The sequence below is a fragment of the Mobula birostris genome, chromosome 2, assembly GCF_030028105.1.
Source record: "Mobula birostris isolate sMobBir1 chromosome 2, sMobBir1.hap1, whole genome shotgun sequence".
Lineage (NCBI taxonomy): Eukaryota > Metazoa > Chordata > Chondrichthyes > Myliobatiformes > Myliobatidae > Mobula > Mobula birostris.
Window position 1 is genome coordinate 16,474,771 of NC_092371.1, and position 13,677 is coordinate 16,488,447.

General features: G+C 51.0%; 1 protein-coding gene across 1 annotated transcript in view; it reads right to left on the reverse strand.

Annotated features, from left to right (window-relative positions):
- The window catches only part of LOC140184966 (thrombospondin type-1 domain-containing protein 4-like), an 80,720-nt gene that overhangs the window by 40,480 nt on the left and 26,563 nt on the right, over positions 1 to 13,677 (reverse strand). Inside the window, 3 exon segments of the mRNA XM_072238209.1 lie at positions 3,061 to 3,541; positions 4,513 to 5,237; positions 12,196 to 12,268. Coding sequence (XP_072094310.1) covers positions 3,061 to 3,541; positions 4,513 to 5,237; positions 12,196 to 12,268 — 1,279 coding nt within the window.

The following is a 13,677-nucleotide window of genomic DNA, read 5'->3' on the forward strand; positions in this document are numbered from 1 at the left end:
CACCTCCCTTTTACACTTTATGTATCTGAAGAAATTTTTAGTATCTTCTTTAATTTTATTGGCTAGCTTACTTTTGTATTCCATCTTTACCTTCTCAATGACTTTTATTTGCTTTCGATTGGTATTTATAAGCTCCCCCATTCTCTAACTTCCCACTAATTTTTGCTCTATTATCTGCCCTCTCTTTGGCTTTTATGTTAGCTTTAACTTCACATTAAAAGCGGGGCCAAGTTAAGATGGCGCCTAACGGCGACTCCTTTGCTTGTATCTTGGAAAGCAGCTTTATTTCTATCTTTGATATTGCTTTTTTTTTCCTTTTTAAGGTTCTTTCGAAGACCCTGACCCAGAGTTACACTTTGACTTAGTTTCTTTGCGGGAATGGCACCCGCTCTCAGTGCCACATGACCGGCCGCTTTTTGATATCCCAAGGACGCGGCCTGGAAGACGAGCATGCCTTCAGGGTTCCTGATTTTCGTGGCTCTGGAGACGTGCTGATTCTAGGCCGATGCCCCTGACTGAAGTGTCGCGGGAGAACACGGAACATCAGGAGCAGCCGGTTAGCTGCCGGGGGTTGTGTGTCCGGAGAACTGTGCCTTTTTGGTGCCGACTCTCTGGGCACAGAGCTCGGAAAAAGCAATGCAACAGACTTTTAACATCACGAATCAGCGAGTTGTTTGTTATGTCTCCCCTTTCGCTGCGAAATGGAGACACCTCTTTTTCCCTGATTAGGGAGAGAGAGAGCCTGTGGTATGTTGAATACTGGGTGAACAAGTAGCTTTTGGGGTACTGCAAGTCTGTGTCTTTATTGATGCTTGTTACATGCTTGAGTGCTCGGTGGAGGGTGCTGATTTTTTTGCTGGTAGGGGTCGGGGGGATCATTGCCTTGCTGCTGCTTGTGTGTGGGGGGGAGCTGCGGGGTGGTTTGGGGTTCTAACGTTTAACTCTCATTCATTCTTTGGGGCACTCCTCTGCTTTCATTGTCTGTGAAGAAAAAAAAAAATCAGGATGTATATTGTATACATTTCTCTGAAATTAAATGTACCCATTGAAACATTGTCAGCCGCAGTTGTATTATTTTGCCTTTAGAACACTTCTTCCTCTTTGGGATTACTTCCAGAAATTCCAGCCATTGCTGCTCTGCCATTATTCTTTTCCAGACAATTCTGGCCAACTCCTCTCTCGTGCCTCTGTAATTCCCTTTACTCCACTGAAATACTACACATCTGACTTTAGGTTCTCCTTCTCAAACTTCAGGGTGAATTTGATCATATTATGATCACTTGCCCCTTAGGGTTCTTTTACCTGAAGCTCTCTAAACAATTCTGGCTCGTTACACAAGACCCAATGCAGAGTAGCTGATCCATCAGCTGTTCCAAAAAGCCATCTGGTATGCACCTTAGGAAATCCCCCTCCTGGTCTCCTGCACCAAGGTAAATTTCCCAAACTCCCTGCATATTGAATCCCCCATTGCCCTTTTGGCATGCAGTTTCTATCTCCCGTTGTAATTTGTAGACCACATCCTTACTGCTGTTTGGGGGTCTGTATACCATTCCCATCAGGATCTTCTTACACTTGCAGTTCCTTAGCTCTATCCACAATGATTCAACACCTTCTGACCCTATGTCACCTCTTTCTAATGATTTAATTTCATTTTTTTTTTACCAACAGAGCCACGCACCTCGTCTGCTTTCCTCCTCTGTCCTTTCAACACAGTGTGTGTCCTTGGACATTAAGCTCTCCGTTTCTGACCCCAATTCGTCAACTCCCCTTTCAGTCTCAGCTTCTGCTGGTCGGTGGGTGCAGTCCCAACCTGCAAGGTGACCGGGTGACCTGAAGGGAACCCTGCTGTGACCTGGGGCAGGCGATCAGTGCACACCACCGCTTCACACCCAGTAACACACCCTGTGCAAGTTGTACACCCCTCACTGTTAAGAACACAGAACGTCCAACAGCGCAGCAAGGAGCTGGCTCTTTGACCCACAACTAAATTAGTAATCAAACACCCAACTGCACTCATCCCGTCTGCCCTCACAGTCTCTGTCTCTCTCCATCCCTGGGCTACGTAAAAACACCTCGACAATCTACCTCCACCGCCTCCCTAGGCAATGCATTCCAGGCACAAAATACTTGCTGCACACTTCTCCTATGAACTTCACTCCTTTCACCTTCAATGCCCTGACCCTAACTCCCTCTGGAATTAAATACTTCACCCCTTGGGAGAAGGTGCTGTCTGTCTATTCTATCTATGACTCTCATTAGCTATCAGATCTCCCCCTCACTCTCCACCGCTCCAGAGAAAAAAAGCCAAGTTTGTCCAACCTCTCATCATAACACATACCCTCTAGTCCAGGCAAACCTCTTCTGCACCTTCTCCAAAGCGTGCACGTCCTTCCTGAACTGGAGTTTTCGAAAGCTGCTCACCAACTGCCTGACCTTTGAACCCAATGCCTCGACGAATGAAGGCAAGCGTACCGTACCCTTACCACCTCACTGACCTTTGTAGCCACTTTCAGGGTGCCATGGACTTGGACCCCAAGATCCCTGTTGCAGTAACTTACCCACTCAAAAGCCTCTACCCCAGGGCCAGGATTTGCCCCCTTAAGGAGCAGTGCAGCCCCTCCCACTACCCGCGTTTAGCTGGTGAAGTCACAGCGCCGGTAGAGTTTAAATCCAGTGCGCAGTAACCAGGCGGCCTATTTTGGGTCCCTGGGTCGCCATGGACAAGGTAGTTGAGGTAGACATGGGGGTGTACTGTTGTAAAGAAAGCCTGGATAGGTATCTGCTTTGCCTCACCATTTTGGGTGCTCAGTTTAGATGAGTGTTTCAAAGCTCAAAGACCAAATTTAATGTCAGAGAAATGTATACAATATACATCCTGAAACGGTTTGTAACCGAATGTAGCTTGACAGGGTTTACTGAAAGTTTAGGGTCTGTAAATAGTCAGCAGAAACGTCTTCTGTCCCTAACAGAACCCGCGAACCTGATTTCTGTGTGTCAGTACTGTCTGTCCTGTGACATTCCTTGTCGCTATACGCTGTAACAATAACACACAAAACTCACCGTGGGGGAGCAGATCTTGTACTGGGTACTGGCTCCTGGGCATCTGGCCAACGGTGCAGGGTACGGATCCCACTCCTGCCCGCTGGCTTGAGCTGCGGCTCTATGGTCCTGCCTTCGAGGTCTGCGGCTGTGGCTGCCGGGGTCGCGCCCCTCCCGAACCGCCGCCTCCTCTCGCCCCCGGCTCAGCTGGGCTTTCTGGCGCCGTGGGGGCCCCCGGTACTCCCGGGGCTTGTGGTGGGACGGCATCTCCGGCGGACCCCAGGGGGCCAGGCCATCGTCCCGCCTCCGATCCGCTGACGGCAGCCCCCTCCGCTGCCGTCTCTGCTGCCCCCACGGGGACTCGGCGGGCGGGGGGGTGCCCGGCCCTCTGGGGCGGGACCGTTGGTGGGCTGAGGGCTGGAGGGGGCTTCGCAGCTGGAAGTCAGCAGGGATTTTACCATAGCCATACAGACCTGGGCGGATCTCAGCCCGGCTGCGGCTCCTGGGGAACGAGAGGGGTAAGGGAAGGGTGGGGATGGGGGTTGTGAGAGGGGTGGACGGGTTGGTTGAGTGTGGGGGGTTGAATAGGAATGGGATTGATGAACACGGGGGAGGGGGAGAGGGTGGTGAATGAGGGAGGGGAGAGGGTGGTGAATGGGGGAGGGGGAGAGGGTGGTGAATGGGGGAGGGGAGAGGGTGGTGAATGGGGAGGGGGAGAGGGTGGTGAATGGGGAGGGGGGAGGGTGGTGAATGAGGGAGGGGGGAGGGTGGTGAATGAGGGAGGGGAGAGGGTGGTGAATGAGGGAGGGGGAGAGGGTGGTGAATGGGGGAGGGGAGAGGGTGGTGAATGAGGGAGGGGGAGAGGGTGGTGAATGAGGGAGGGGGAGAGGGTGGTGAATGGGGAGGGGGAGAGGGTGGTGAATGAGGGAGGGGAGAGGGTGGTGAATGGGGGAGGGGAGAGAGTGGTCAATGGGGAGGGGGGAAGGGTGAGGTGTGAGTGAGGGGTGAGGACGGGAGTAAAAGAGGAAGATTACAGTTAACGTGGACAGTTGTGGGGGGTGATAGTAACTACCCATCACCCCCCCAAATAATATCTGACGGATCCACACCCACAGGGGTGCCCTGCGGGTAAACTACGCCTACAGCCCACAAGCCCTGCCTACACCTTCCCAGACCCTGTCTACAAACCACAAGGCCCACCCATACCCTCCCATTTCCCTCCTGCAAACTCCAACCCCTCCCACCCTTTCCAAGACCTTGCCCACAAACCCCGTCCATCCTCATCTCATGCCCTGCCCAAAACCTCATGCCCCGCCTACTCCTCCATAGGTTACAGTTTACAAACCTTGCCAACCTCACACCCCACAACAGACCCCATCCACCCTCTTGCTTCCCCTACACCCACCTGACAAAAAATGAAGCTGGAGGGGTGAAGGGCTAGACACAGAGACAGAGGTGGGCATGCCACCCTACCTGTTAGCAGGACGATGCTCCTGCCTCACCCAGGAGTGCCCACTGTTCTCTGTCGACCCTCTCCAAAACGGAGCGCTCCTCTGCCTGGGCTGGGAGCCTGATCCCACTCCCTGATTGGACAGAGCCCCCGGGGCGTGGCGTGGCCTGGTTTCCCGATTGGTCAGGGCCACAGCCCCGTAGGATGGGTTCAGGTTCCGACTGGCTGGGAGCCGCTGTCTCTGCTGATTGGACGCTTGACCTTGCCGGTAGAGGGGTACGTAGCCTCGATTGGTCAGCCGTCCGTAGCTCTGTCCTTCATTGGCCGGGCCCTGGGATGCCTGGCTCTCCGGCCAACCGCTGGCCAGGCCATCGCCGTAGAGTGGCAGCGAGATGTGATTGGACGGCCGGCCCCTGGCGGGAACTTGCTGCGCACTGGACGCCGGGGGCCTCCCTCGGGTAAAAGCAGGGGGCTGGCTGTCAACGTGCAGTGGATAGCTGGGCATCAAAGCCGAGACGGAGCGGCTGGCGTAGGGCAGCCACTGGCGCGGGCTGGCTGCCGACGACTCCCGCAGCGCCCAGCCGGGCACCACCGGCTCCCGGGGCAGGCAGCTCCGGCTCTGCTTCGCCACTCCGGGCCCGCAGCTGGCCGAGCACGCTGACCATGGGCCCCAGGAGCTCCACACACCCGGGGCACCATCGCCCGGCTCCTGCCCGCCTGCTGCCTGCCGCGGTTTCCGCTGCGGCACCTGTACAGGAGGGAGGAGGGGGGGAGGGGGGGAGAGGAGGGGGAGGGGGGGAGAGGAGGGGGAGGGGAGGAGGAGGAGGGGGGAGGGGGAGGGGGAGGGGGAGGGGGGAGGGGGAGGGGGAGGGGGAGGGGGGAGGGGGAGGAGGAGGGGGAGGAGGAGGGGGAGGAGGAGGGGGAGGAGGGGGAAGGAGAGGAGGGAGGGGGGAAGGAGAGGAGGGAGGGGGGAAGGAGAGGAGGGAGGGGGGGAGGAGAGGAGGGAGGGACGAGGGAGGGAGGGAGGGGATGGGTGGAGTGGGAGAAAGTGAGGGTAATGGGGAAGTGGGAGGCAGAAGAGTTGGGTGTGGGAGAGGGACAGGCAAGGGGCCAGGGGTGGGGTGAAAGAGCCATAATGGGAAAGAGTGGGAGGAGGGGCGAATGAGTGGCAGGGGTAAGGGGTGTGAGGTGAAGGGGAAGAGGGAAGGAAAGGGGTAGGAAAAGTGGGAAGAGGGCAAGAGGATGAGGTGTGGGAAGAGGGGGAGGGGAAGGAGGGGATGGGAGAGGGGTAAGGGGGAGGGGAGGGAGCAGGGTGAAAGGGAATGGAGGGGAGGGGAGATTGGAAATGGAAAAGGGAGAGAGAGAGAAAGAGGAGGGAAAGTTAGTGGGATGTGGTGTTGCACTCTTTGCCATCTCTGAGCCACAGGTCCTGTCCCTCTGTCTCTCAAACAACCCTAATCACTCTGACCCGTCCCTTCCCCTACCCCTACCCCACGCGCCCCTGCCTGTCTGCGTGAACCCTCACGTAGCTCACACACACCTCTACTCTTTTTGAGGGGCATAAACTCATTAGGGGTAGTGAGGGGCAGGTCATATCGAAGGAGCCTGATTGCGTTGTCTTGAAGGCAGACCATTGGATGTGGTGTATATACATTTTAGTAAGGCCTTTTTTTTTGGGTATTTTGTCAAAACGTCTTACTAAAATCCATAAATCCCCATGGCAGGCTCATTCAGAAAGTCAGGAGGCATGGGATCCTGGGAAACCTGGCTGTGTGGACTCAGAACTGGCTTTTCAACAGGAGGCAGAGGGTGGTTGCAGAAGGAGGGTATTCTGCCTGGAAGTCAGTGACCAGTGATGTTCCACAGGTGCCTGTTCAAGGACCTCTGCTGTGTGTTACTTTTATTAATGACATGGGTGGAAGTGGGAGGCTGGGTTAGAAAGTTTGCCGATGACACTAAGGGTGGTGGAGTTGTGGAGAGTGCAGAAGATTGTCATAGGTCACAACAGGACATTGATAGAATGCAGAGCTGAGCTGAGGAATGGCAGATAGAGTTTCATCTGGAAAAACGTGAAGTGATTCACTTTGGAAGATCAAATTGAAAGGCAGAATTCATGGTTAATGTCAGGATTCTTAGCAGTGTGGAGGAACAGAGGGATCTTGGGGTCCCTCAAAGTTCTCACGCAAGTTGATGGGGATATTAAGGTGGTGTACAGTGCGTTGGCCTTCATTAGTTAGGCAACTTTTTGAATTCAGGAGCCGCAGGGTAATTAAAGATTAGCTTTATCCGTGGCATGCATCAGGACACAGAGTGAAATGCGTTGTTTGCAACAAATTTAACCAACGAGGATTGTGCCCACAAAGTGCTGCCACACTTCTCGTGCCAACATAGCATGCCCAGAACTCACCCATACGTCTTTGGAATGCGGGAGGAAGCCCACGTGGCAGCGGTGGAATTGAAACCTGATCAGATCACTGACACTGTGCCACTGTCCCATCTCACTTCACAGCACACAGGTTTACACTTATAAAACCACACTTTAAGCTACTTGGAGCTTTAAATTGTGCCCAGGTCTGGTTGCCTCATTACAGGGAGGATGTGGAAGCTTTAGGGAGGGCGCAGAGAGAATTGGCTAGGATGCTACATGGATTACAGAGTACGAGTATAGGCTGAAGGAACTAGAGCTTTTTCTCTTTATAGAGAAGGAGGATGAGAGATGACTTGATAGAGGTGTGCAAGATGATAAGAGGCATAGGTCGAGTGGACAGCCAGATAGCCAGAGACTTTTTCCTCAGTTGGAAATGGCGAATACAAAGGGACATAACTTTAAGGTAACACACACAAAATGCTGGTGAACGCAGCAGGCCAGGCAGCATCTATAGGAAGAGGTACAGTCAACATTTCGGGCCGAGACCCTTCGTCAGGACTAACTGAAAGAAGAGATAGTCAGAGATTTGAAAGTGGGAGGGAGAGGGGGAGATCGGAAATGATAGGAAAAGACAGGAGGGGGAGGGATGGAGCTAAGAGCTGGAAAGTTGATTGGCAAAAGGGATACCAGGCTGGAGAAGGGAGAGGATCATGGGACGGGAGGCCTAGGGAGAAAGAAAGGGGGAGGGAGCACCAGAGGAAGATATAGTGAGAGGGACAGAGGGAGAAAAAGAGAAAGGGGAAAAATAAAAAATAAATAAATAAATAAATAAATAAGGGATGGGGTAAGAAGGGGAGGAGGGGCATTAATGGAAGTTTGAGAAGTCAAAGTTCATGCCATCAGGTTGGAGGCTACCCAGACGAAATATAAGGTGTTGTTCCTCCAACCTGAGTGTGGCTTCATCTTTACAGTAGAGGAGGCCGTGGACAGGCATGTCAGAATGGGAATGGGACGTGGAATTAAAATGAGTGGCCACTGGGAGATCCTGCTTTCTCTGGCGGACAGAGCGTAGGTGTTCAGCGAAACGGTCTCTCATAACTTTAAGGTGGTTGGTGGAAGGTTTAAAGGGGCAGATTTTTTTCACGGAGAGTGGTAGGTGCAGAGAATGAACTGCCAAGGTTGGTAGTAGTGAGCCAAAATGTGTTGTATTGTTCCTGTTCTATGTCTGTGATTCCCCCCAACCCCCTCGCCACCCCCAGTCCTGGTCTCCACACGCCTCCCTACATTGGGTGACCTGCCTTCAGATGCAGTCGCTCCGAGCTCTGAAATTCCTCCCCACCCCCTCCTTTTAAAATTGTTTGAAACCGCTCTCCGTTGAAAACAACAGGTTTAACGTGTCTACAGGAAAAGCATTCCAGACCAGAGTGTAATCATGCTTCTGCACCTTTAGGGCACTATACAAATTCAAATTACTGTTCTCCCCGTCCCCTTGATGGTAGGGACAGCTGCTCTTCCTAGAGAGGAGTGTGGAGTGGAGGGAGGGAGAGGGGTGTGTGAGTAAGGGTGAGGGAGGGGTTGAGGGGAGGAGGCAGAGAGAGATCCCCATACCACCACAAGACATAGGAACAGAATTAGGCCATTTGGCCCATCAATTCTGCTCTGCCATTCCATCATGGCTGATCTTTTATCTCTCTCAACCCCATTCTCCTGCCTTCTCCCTGTAATCCATCAATCTATCAAGCTCCACTTTAAATATACCAAATGACTTGATCTCCACAGCTGTCTATGGCAATGAATTCCACAGATTCACCACCCTCTGGCTAAAGAAATTCCACATTTTGTTCTAAATGAGTGTCCCCCTATTCTAAGGTTGTGCCCTCTGGTCCTAGACTCCCCCACTATAGGAAACACCCTCTCCATGCCCATTCTATCTTGGCCTTTCAATATTCAAGGGTTTCAATGAGGTTTCAACCCCTCTCATTCTCCTAAACTCGAGAGAGTACAGGCTCAGAGCATCAAATGATCACAAGATCACAAGACAAAGGAGCAGAAGTAGGCCATTCGGCCCATTGAGTCCACTCCGCCACTCCACCATGAGCTAAACTATTCTCCCATCTAGTTCCAATTTCCGGCTTTTTCCCCATATCCCTTGATACCCTGACTAATTAGATACCTGTCAATCTCCTCCTTAAACACCCTCAATGATCAGGCCTCCACAGCTGTATGTGACAATGAATTCCTTAAATCCACAACCCTCTGGCTAAAAAAATTTCTCCTCATCTCTGTTTTAAATGGGTACCCTCTAATTCTAAGACTGTGGCCTCTTGTCCTGGACTCACCCACCAAGGGAAACAGTCTTTCCACATCTACTCTGTCCAACACTTTCAACATTCGAAATGTTTCTATGAGATCCCATCTCATTCTTCTATACTCTAATGAATACAGTCCAAGAGCCGACAAATGCTCCTCATATGTTAGCCCCTGCATTCCAGGAATCATCCTCGTAAATCTTCTCTGAACTCTTCTCTGAACTCTCTCCAACATCAGAACATCCCTTCTAAGATAAGGGGCCCAAAACTGCACACAGTATTCCAAATGAGGTCTCACCAGTGCCTCTTAGAGCCTCATCAACATCTCCTTACTCTTATACACTATTCCTCTTGAAATGAATGCCAACATACCATCCGCTTTCCTTACTGCTGATCCAAACTGGCAGTTAACCTTTAGGGTATCCTGCACGAGGACCCCCAAGTCCCTTTGCATTTCCGATTTTTGAATTTTCTCCCCATCTAAATAATAATCTGCCCAACTATTTCTTCTTCCAAAATGTACAACCGTACATTTCTCAACATTGTACCTCATCTGCCATTTCTTTGCCCACTGTCCTAAACTGACCAAGTCTCTCAGCAACCTTTCCGTTTCTTCAATACTTCCTGCTCCTCACCTATCTTGGTGTCATCCGCAAACTTAGCCAGAAAACCATTTAATCCTTAATCTAAATCATCGATATACATTGTAAAAAGAAGCGGCCCCAACACCGTTCCCTGCAGAACTTCACTAGTAACCGGCAACCAACCAGAATAGGATCCCTTTATTCCCACCATTTGCTTTCTGCCTATCAGCCAATGCTCCACCCATTTCAATATCTTTCCTGTAATTCCATGGGCTCTCATCTTATTAAGCAGCCTCTTATGCGGCACCTTATCGAAGGCCTTTTGAAAATCCAAACACACAACATCCTCACCCTCTCCCTTATCAATCTTATTTGAGATTACCTCAAAAAATTCCAATAGGTTGGTGAGGCAGGATCTTCCCTTCATGAAACCATGCTGGCTTGGGCCTATCTTGTCATGCACCTCGAGGTATTTCATAACCTCGTCCTTGAGGATCGACTCCAATAACTTTCCAACTACCGATGTCAGACTAATAGGTCTGTAATTTTCTTTTTGCTGCCTCACTCCTTTCTTAAACAGCGGAACTACATTTGCGACCTTCCAGTCCTCCAGAACCATACCAGAGTCTGTTGATTCTTGGAAGATCATTTCCAATGCCTGCACAATCTCCAAAGCCACCTCCTTCAGAACCCGTGGGTGTACCTCATCCGGTCCGGGAGACTTATCTAATCTTAGTCCATTTAGCTTCCCAAGCACTTTCTCTCTAGTAATCTTGACTGTACCTAATTCTATTCCCTGAGACCGCTGGCTATCAGGTATGTTGCTAATGTCTTCCACTGTGAAGACTGATGGAAAATACTCATTTAGTTCCTCTGCCATCTCTTTATTACCCATTACAATTTCTCCAGCAACATACATCAAAGTTGCTGGTGAACGCAGCAGGCCAGGCAGCATCTCTAGGAAGAGGTATAGTCGACGTTTCAGGCCGAGACCCTTCGTCAGGACTAACTGAAGGAAGAGTTAGTAAGGGATTTGAAAGTGGGGAGGGGGAGATCCAAAATGATAGGAGAAGACAGGAGGGGGAGGGATGGAGCCAAGAGCTGGACAGGTGATTGGCAAGGGAGATATGAGAGGATCATGGGACAGGAGGCCCGGGGAGAAAGACAAGCTGGGGGGAACCCAGAGGATGGGCAAGTGGTATAGTCAGAGGGACAGAGGGAGAAAAAGGAGAGAGAGAGAAAGAATGTGTGTATAAAAATAAATAACGGATGGGGTACGAGGGGGAGGTGGGGCATTAGCGGAAATTAGAGAAGTCAATGTTCATGCCATCAGGTTGGAGGCTACCCAGACGGAATACAAGGTGTTGTTCCTCCAACCTGATGCCCCACCTCCCCCTCGTACCCCATCCGTTATATATTTTTATGCACACATTCTTTCTCTCTCTCTCCTTTTTCTCCCTCTGTCCCTCTGACTATACCACTTGCCCATCCTCTGGGTTCCCCCCCCCCACTTGTCTTTCTCCCCGGGCCTCCCGTCCCATGATCCTCTTATATCCCCTTTGCCAATCACCTGTCCAGCTCTTGGCTCCATCCCTCCCCCTCCTGTCTTCTCCTGTCATTTTGGATCTCCCCCTCCCACTTTCAAATCTCTTACTAGCTCTTCCTTCAGTTAGTCCTGACGAAGGGTCTCGGCCCGAAACGTCGAGTGTACCTCTTCCTAGAGATGCTGCCTGGCCAGCTGTGTTCACCAGCAACTTTGATGTGTGTTCCTTGAATTTTCAGCATCTGCAGAATTCCTGTTGTTTACCATTTCTCCAGCATCATTTTCAGTCGGTCCTATATCTACTAGTGTCACTCTTTTAGTCTTCATATATTTAAAAAACTCTTAGTATCCTTTTTTATGTTAATTGCCAACTTCCTTTCATAATTCATCTTTTCTTTCCTAATGGCTTTCTTAGTTTCTCATATGTTAATCCTTTCAATCCTGGGCTCGTTCCCGTGAACCTCCTCTGGACCCTCTCCAATACCAGCACATCCTTTCTTAGATAAGGAGCCGAGGCAGCACACAACCCACCCAGTGCAGTCTGACCATTGCCTTATAAAGCCTCAGCAGGACATCCTTGCTTTTATATTCTAGTTCTTTCGAACTGAATGCTAACATTGCATTTGCATTCCTCCCCTCATCCTCCCCCCCCCCGCCCCAACCAACCATGCTGCGGGTCGGACAGGCAGCTGAATCTGTTCCCACATCGCCGTGCTCCTCCCCCTCACCCCCAACGCCAAGCATCTCCCCGCAGAGTGGTGAAGCGCAGAAACCTCCCGTCTGCCATTCGCGGTTGGTGTGGACGACCGCCCCCCACTGCTCACTGACACCCCCATCAGCAGATATAGCCGCCCATGGCCTGACAGGCAGACAAGCAGGGGGAGGGGGAGTCCCGGACTCACCTTTCTGTGTCCCCAGGAGCACTGGAGGGTGGTCAGGAGCTGAAATCCAACAATAGCAGACACCCAGCAGAACCTGTGGGAAGAGACGGAGGCCTCGTCACCTCCTAAAAACGTATGTACGGGCCAGTAAAAGGACTGGAATCGGGGAATTATGGTCATACATACCAAGTTAGTTAGTTAAAGTCTGTCCTGTCCGGTGCTTACGCTGGTTTCCATGGCGTGAAGCGGCTGAGACTACCCCACCCCCCACCCAGATAGGACACCAGTCTATCGCGAGGTTAACCCCCAGCATTTTGCCAGTACCCACTTTCAGCATTGTGTGGTTAAGTGCCTTGCTCAAGGACACAACACGCTGTCTGGGCTGGGGCTCAAACTCACGACCTTCAGATCGCTAGTCGAACGCCTTAACCTCTTGGCCACGCACCACACCATACGTACCAAGATACAATGGAAAAAGCTAATCTTGCAACACCATCCAGACAGATCATCCCAAACATCAGTACATCGAGGTAGTACAAAGGGTATAGCAATGTCAGAATGCAGGGTCACAGAGAAAGTGCAGGGCAGGCAGAGTTACCAAGAGGAAGAATGGGAGATTGAGAGACACAAGAGATTTGGTGATGCTGGAAATCCAGAGCAACATACACACAATGCTGGAGGAACTCAGCAGATCAGGCAGCATCTATGGAGGGAAATAAACAGTTGGCATTTCGGGCTCTTAGTCCCAAAGTTCAAAGGAAATTTATTATCAAAGTACATATATGTCATTGTGCACAACCCTGAGATCAATTTCTCACAGGCATTCACAATAAATACAAGAAACAATAGAACCAATGAAAAACTACACGCAAGACGTGCAAAAGGCAATAAACTGCAAATACAAAAAGAAAACAAAACATGAAATAATGATAAATAAGCAATAAATATCGAACATGTGAGGTGAAGAGTCTTTGAAGTTGAGTCCATAGGTTGTGGGAGCAGTTCAGTGATGGGACGAGTGAAGTTATTCACTTTCATTCATGAGCCTGACGGTTGAGGGGTAATAACTGGTCCTGAGGCTCCTGTGCCTTCTTCCTGGTGGAGCAGCAAGAAGAGGTCATGGCTTGGGTGGTGGAATCTGTGATGATGGACGCTGCTTCCGTGACAGCACTCTGTGTAGATATGCTCAGTGGCGAGGAGCAGGGGTGCAGTGGTGGCCAGAGCGCTCTGAAACGCATTCGGCACCTCTTTAAGAAAAAAGCAGAAATAAACAAGCTAATTGATTAGGTGCCGCCCAGGGTGATTTGAGGCTACGTCTACACTACGCCAGATAATTTTGAAAACGCCGGTTTCGAGTAAAAACGACAGGCGTCCACACTAAGCGTTTTTCAAAATATCTCCGTCCACATTAGGCGGATATTTGGACAAATCTCCTCCCACTGGGCATGCGCAGGACACACAGAAAACAAGCAAAGAGGAATCGATATACTTGGTGCACGTTTG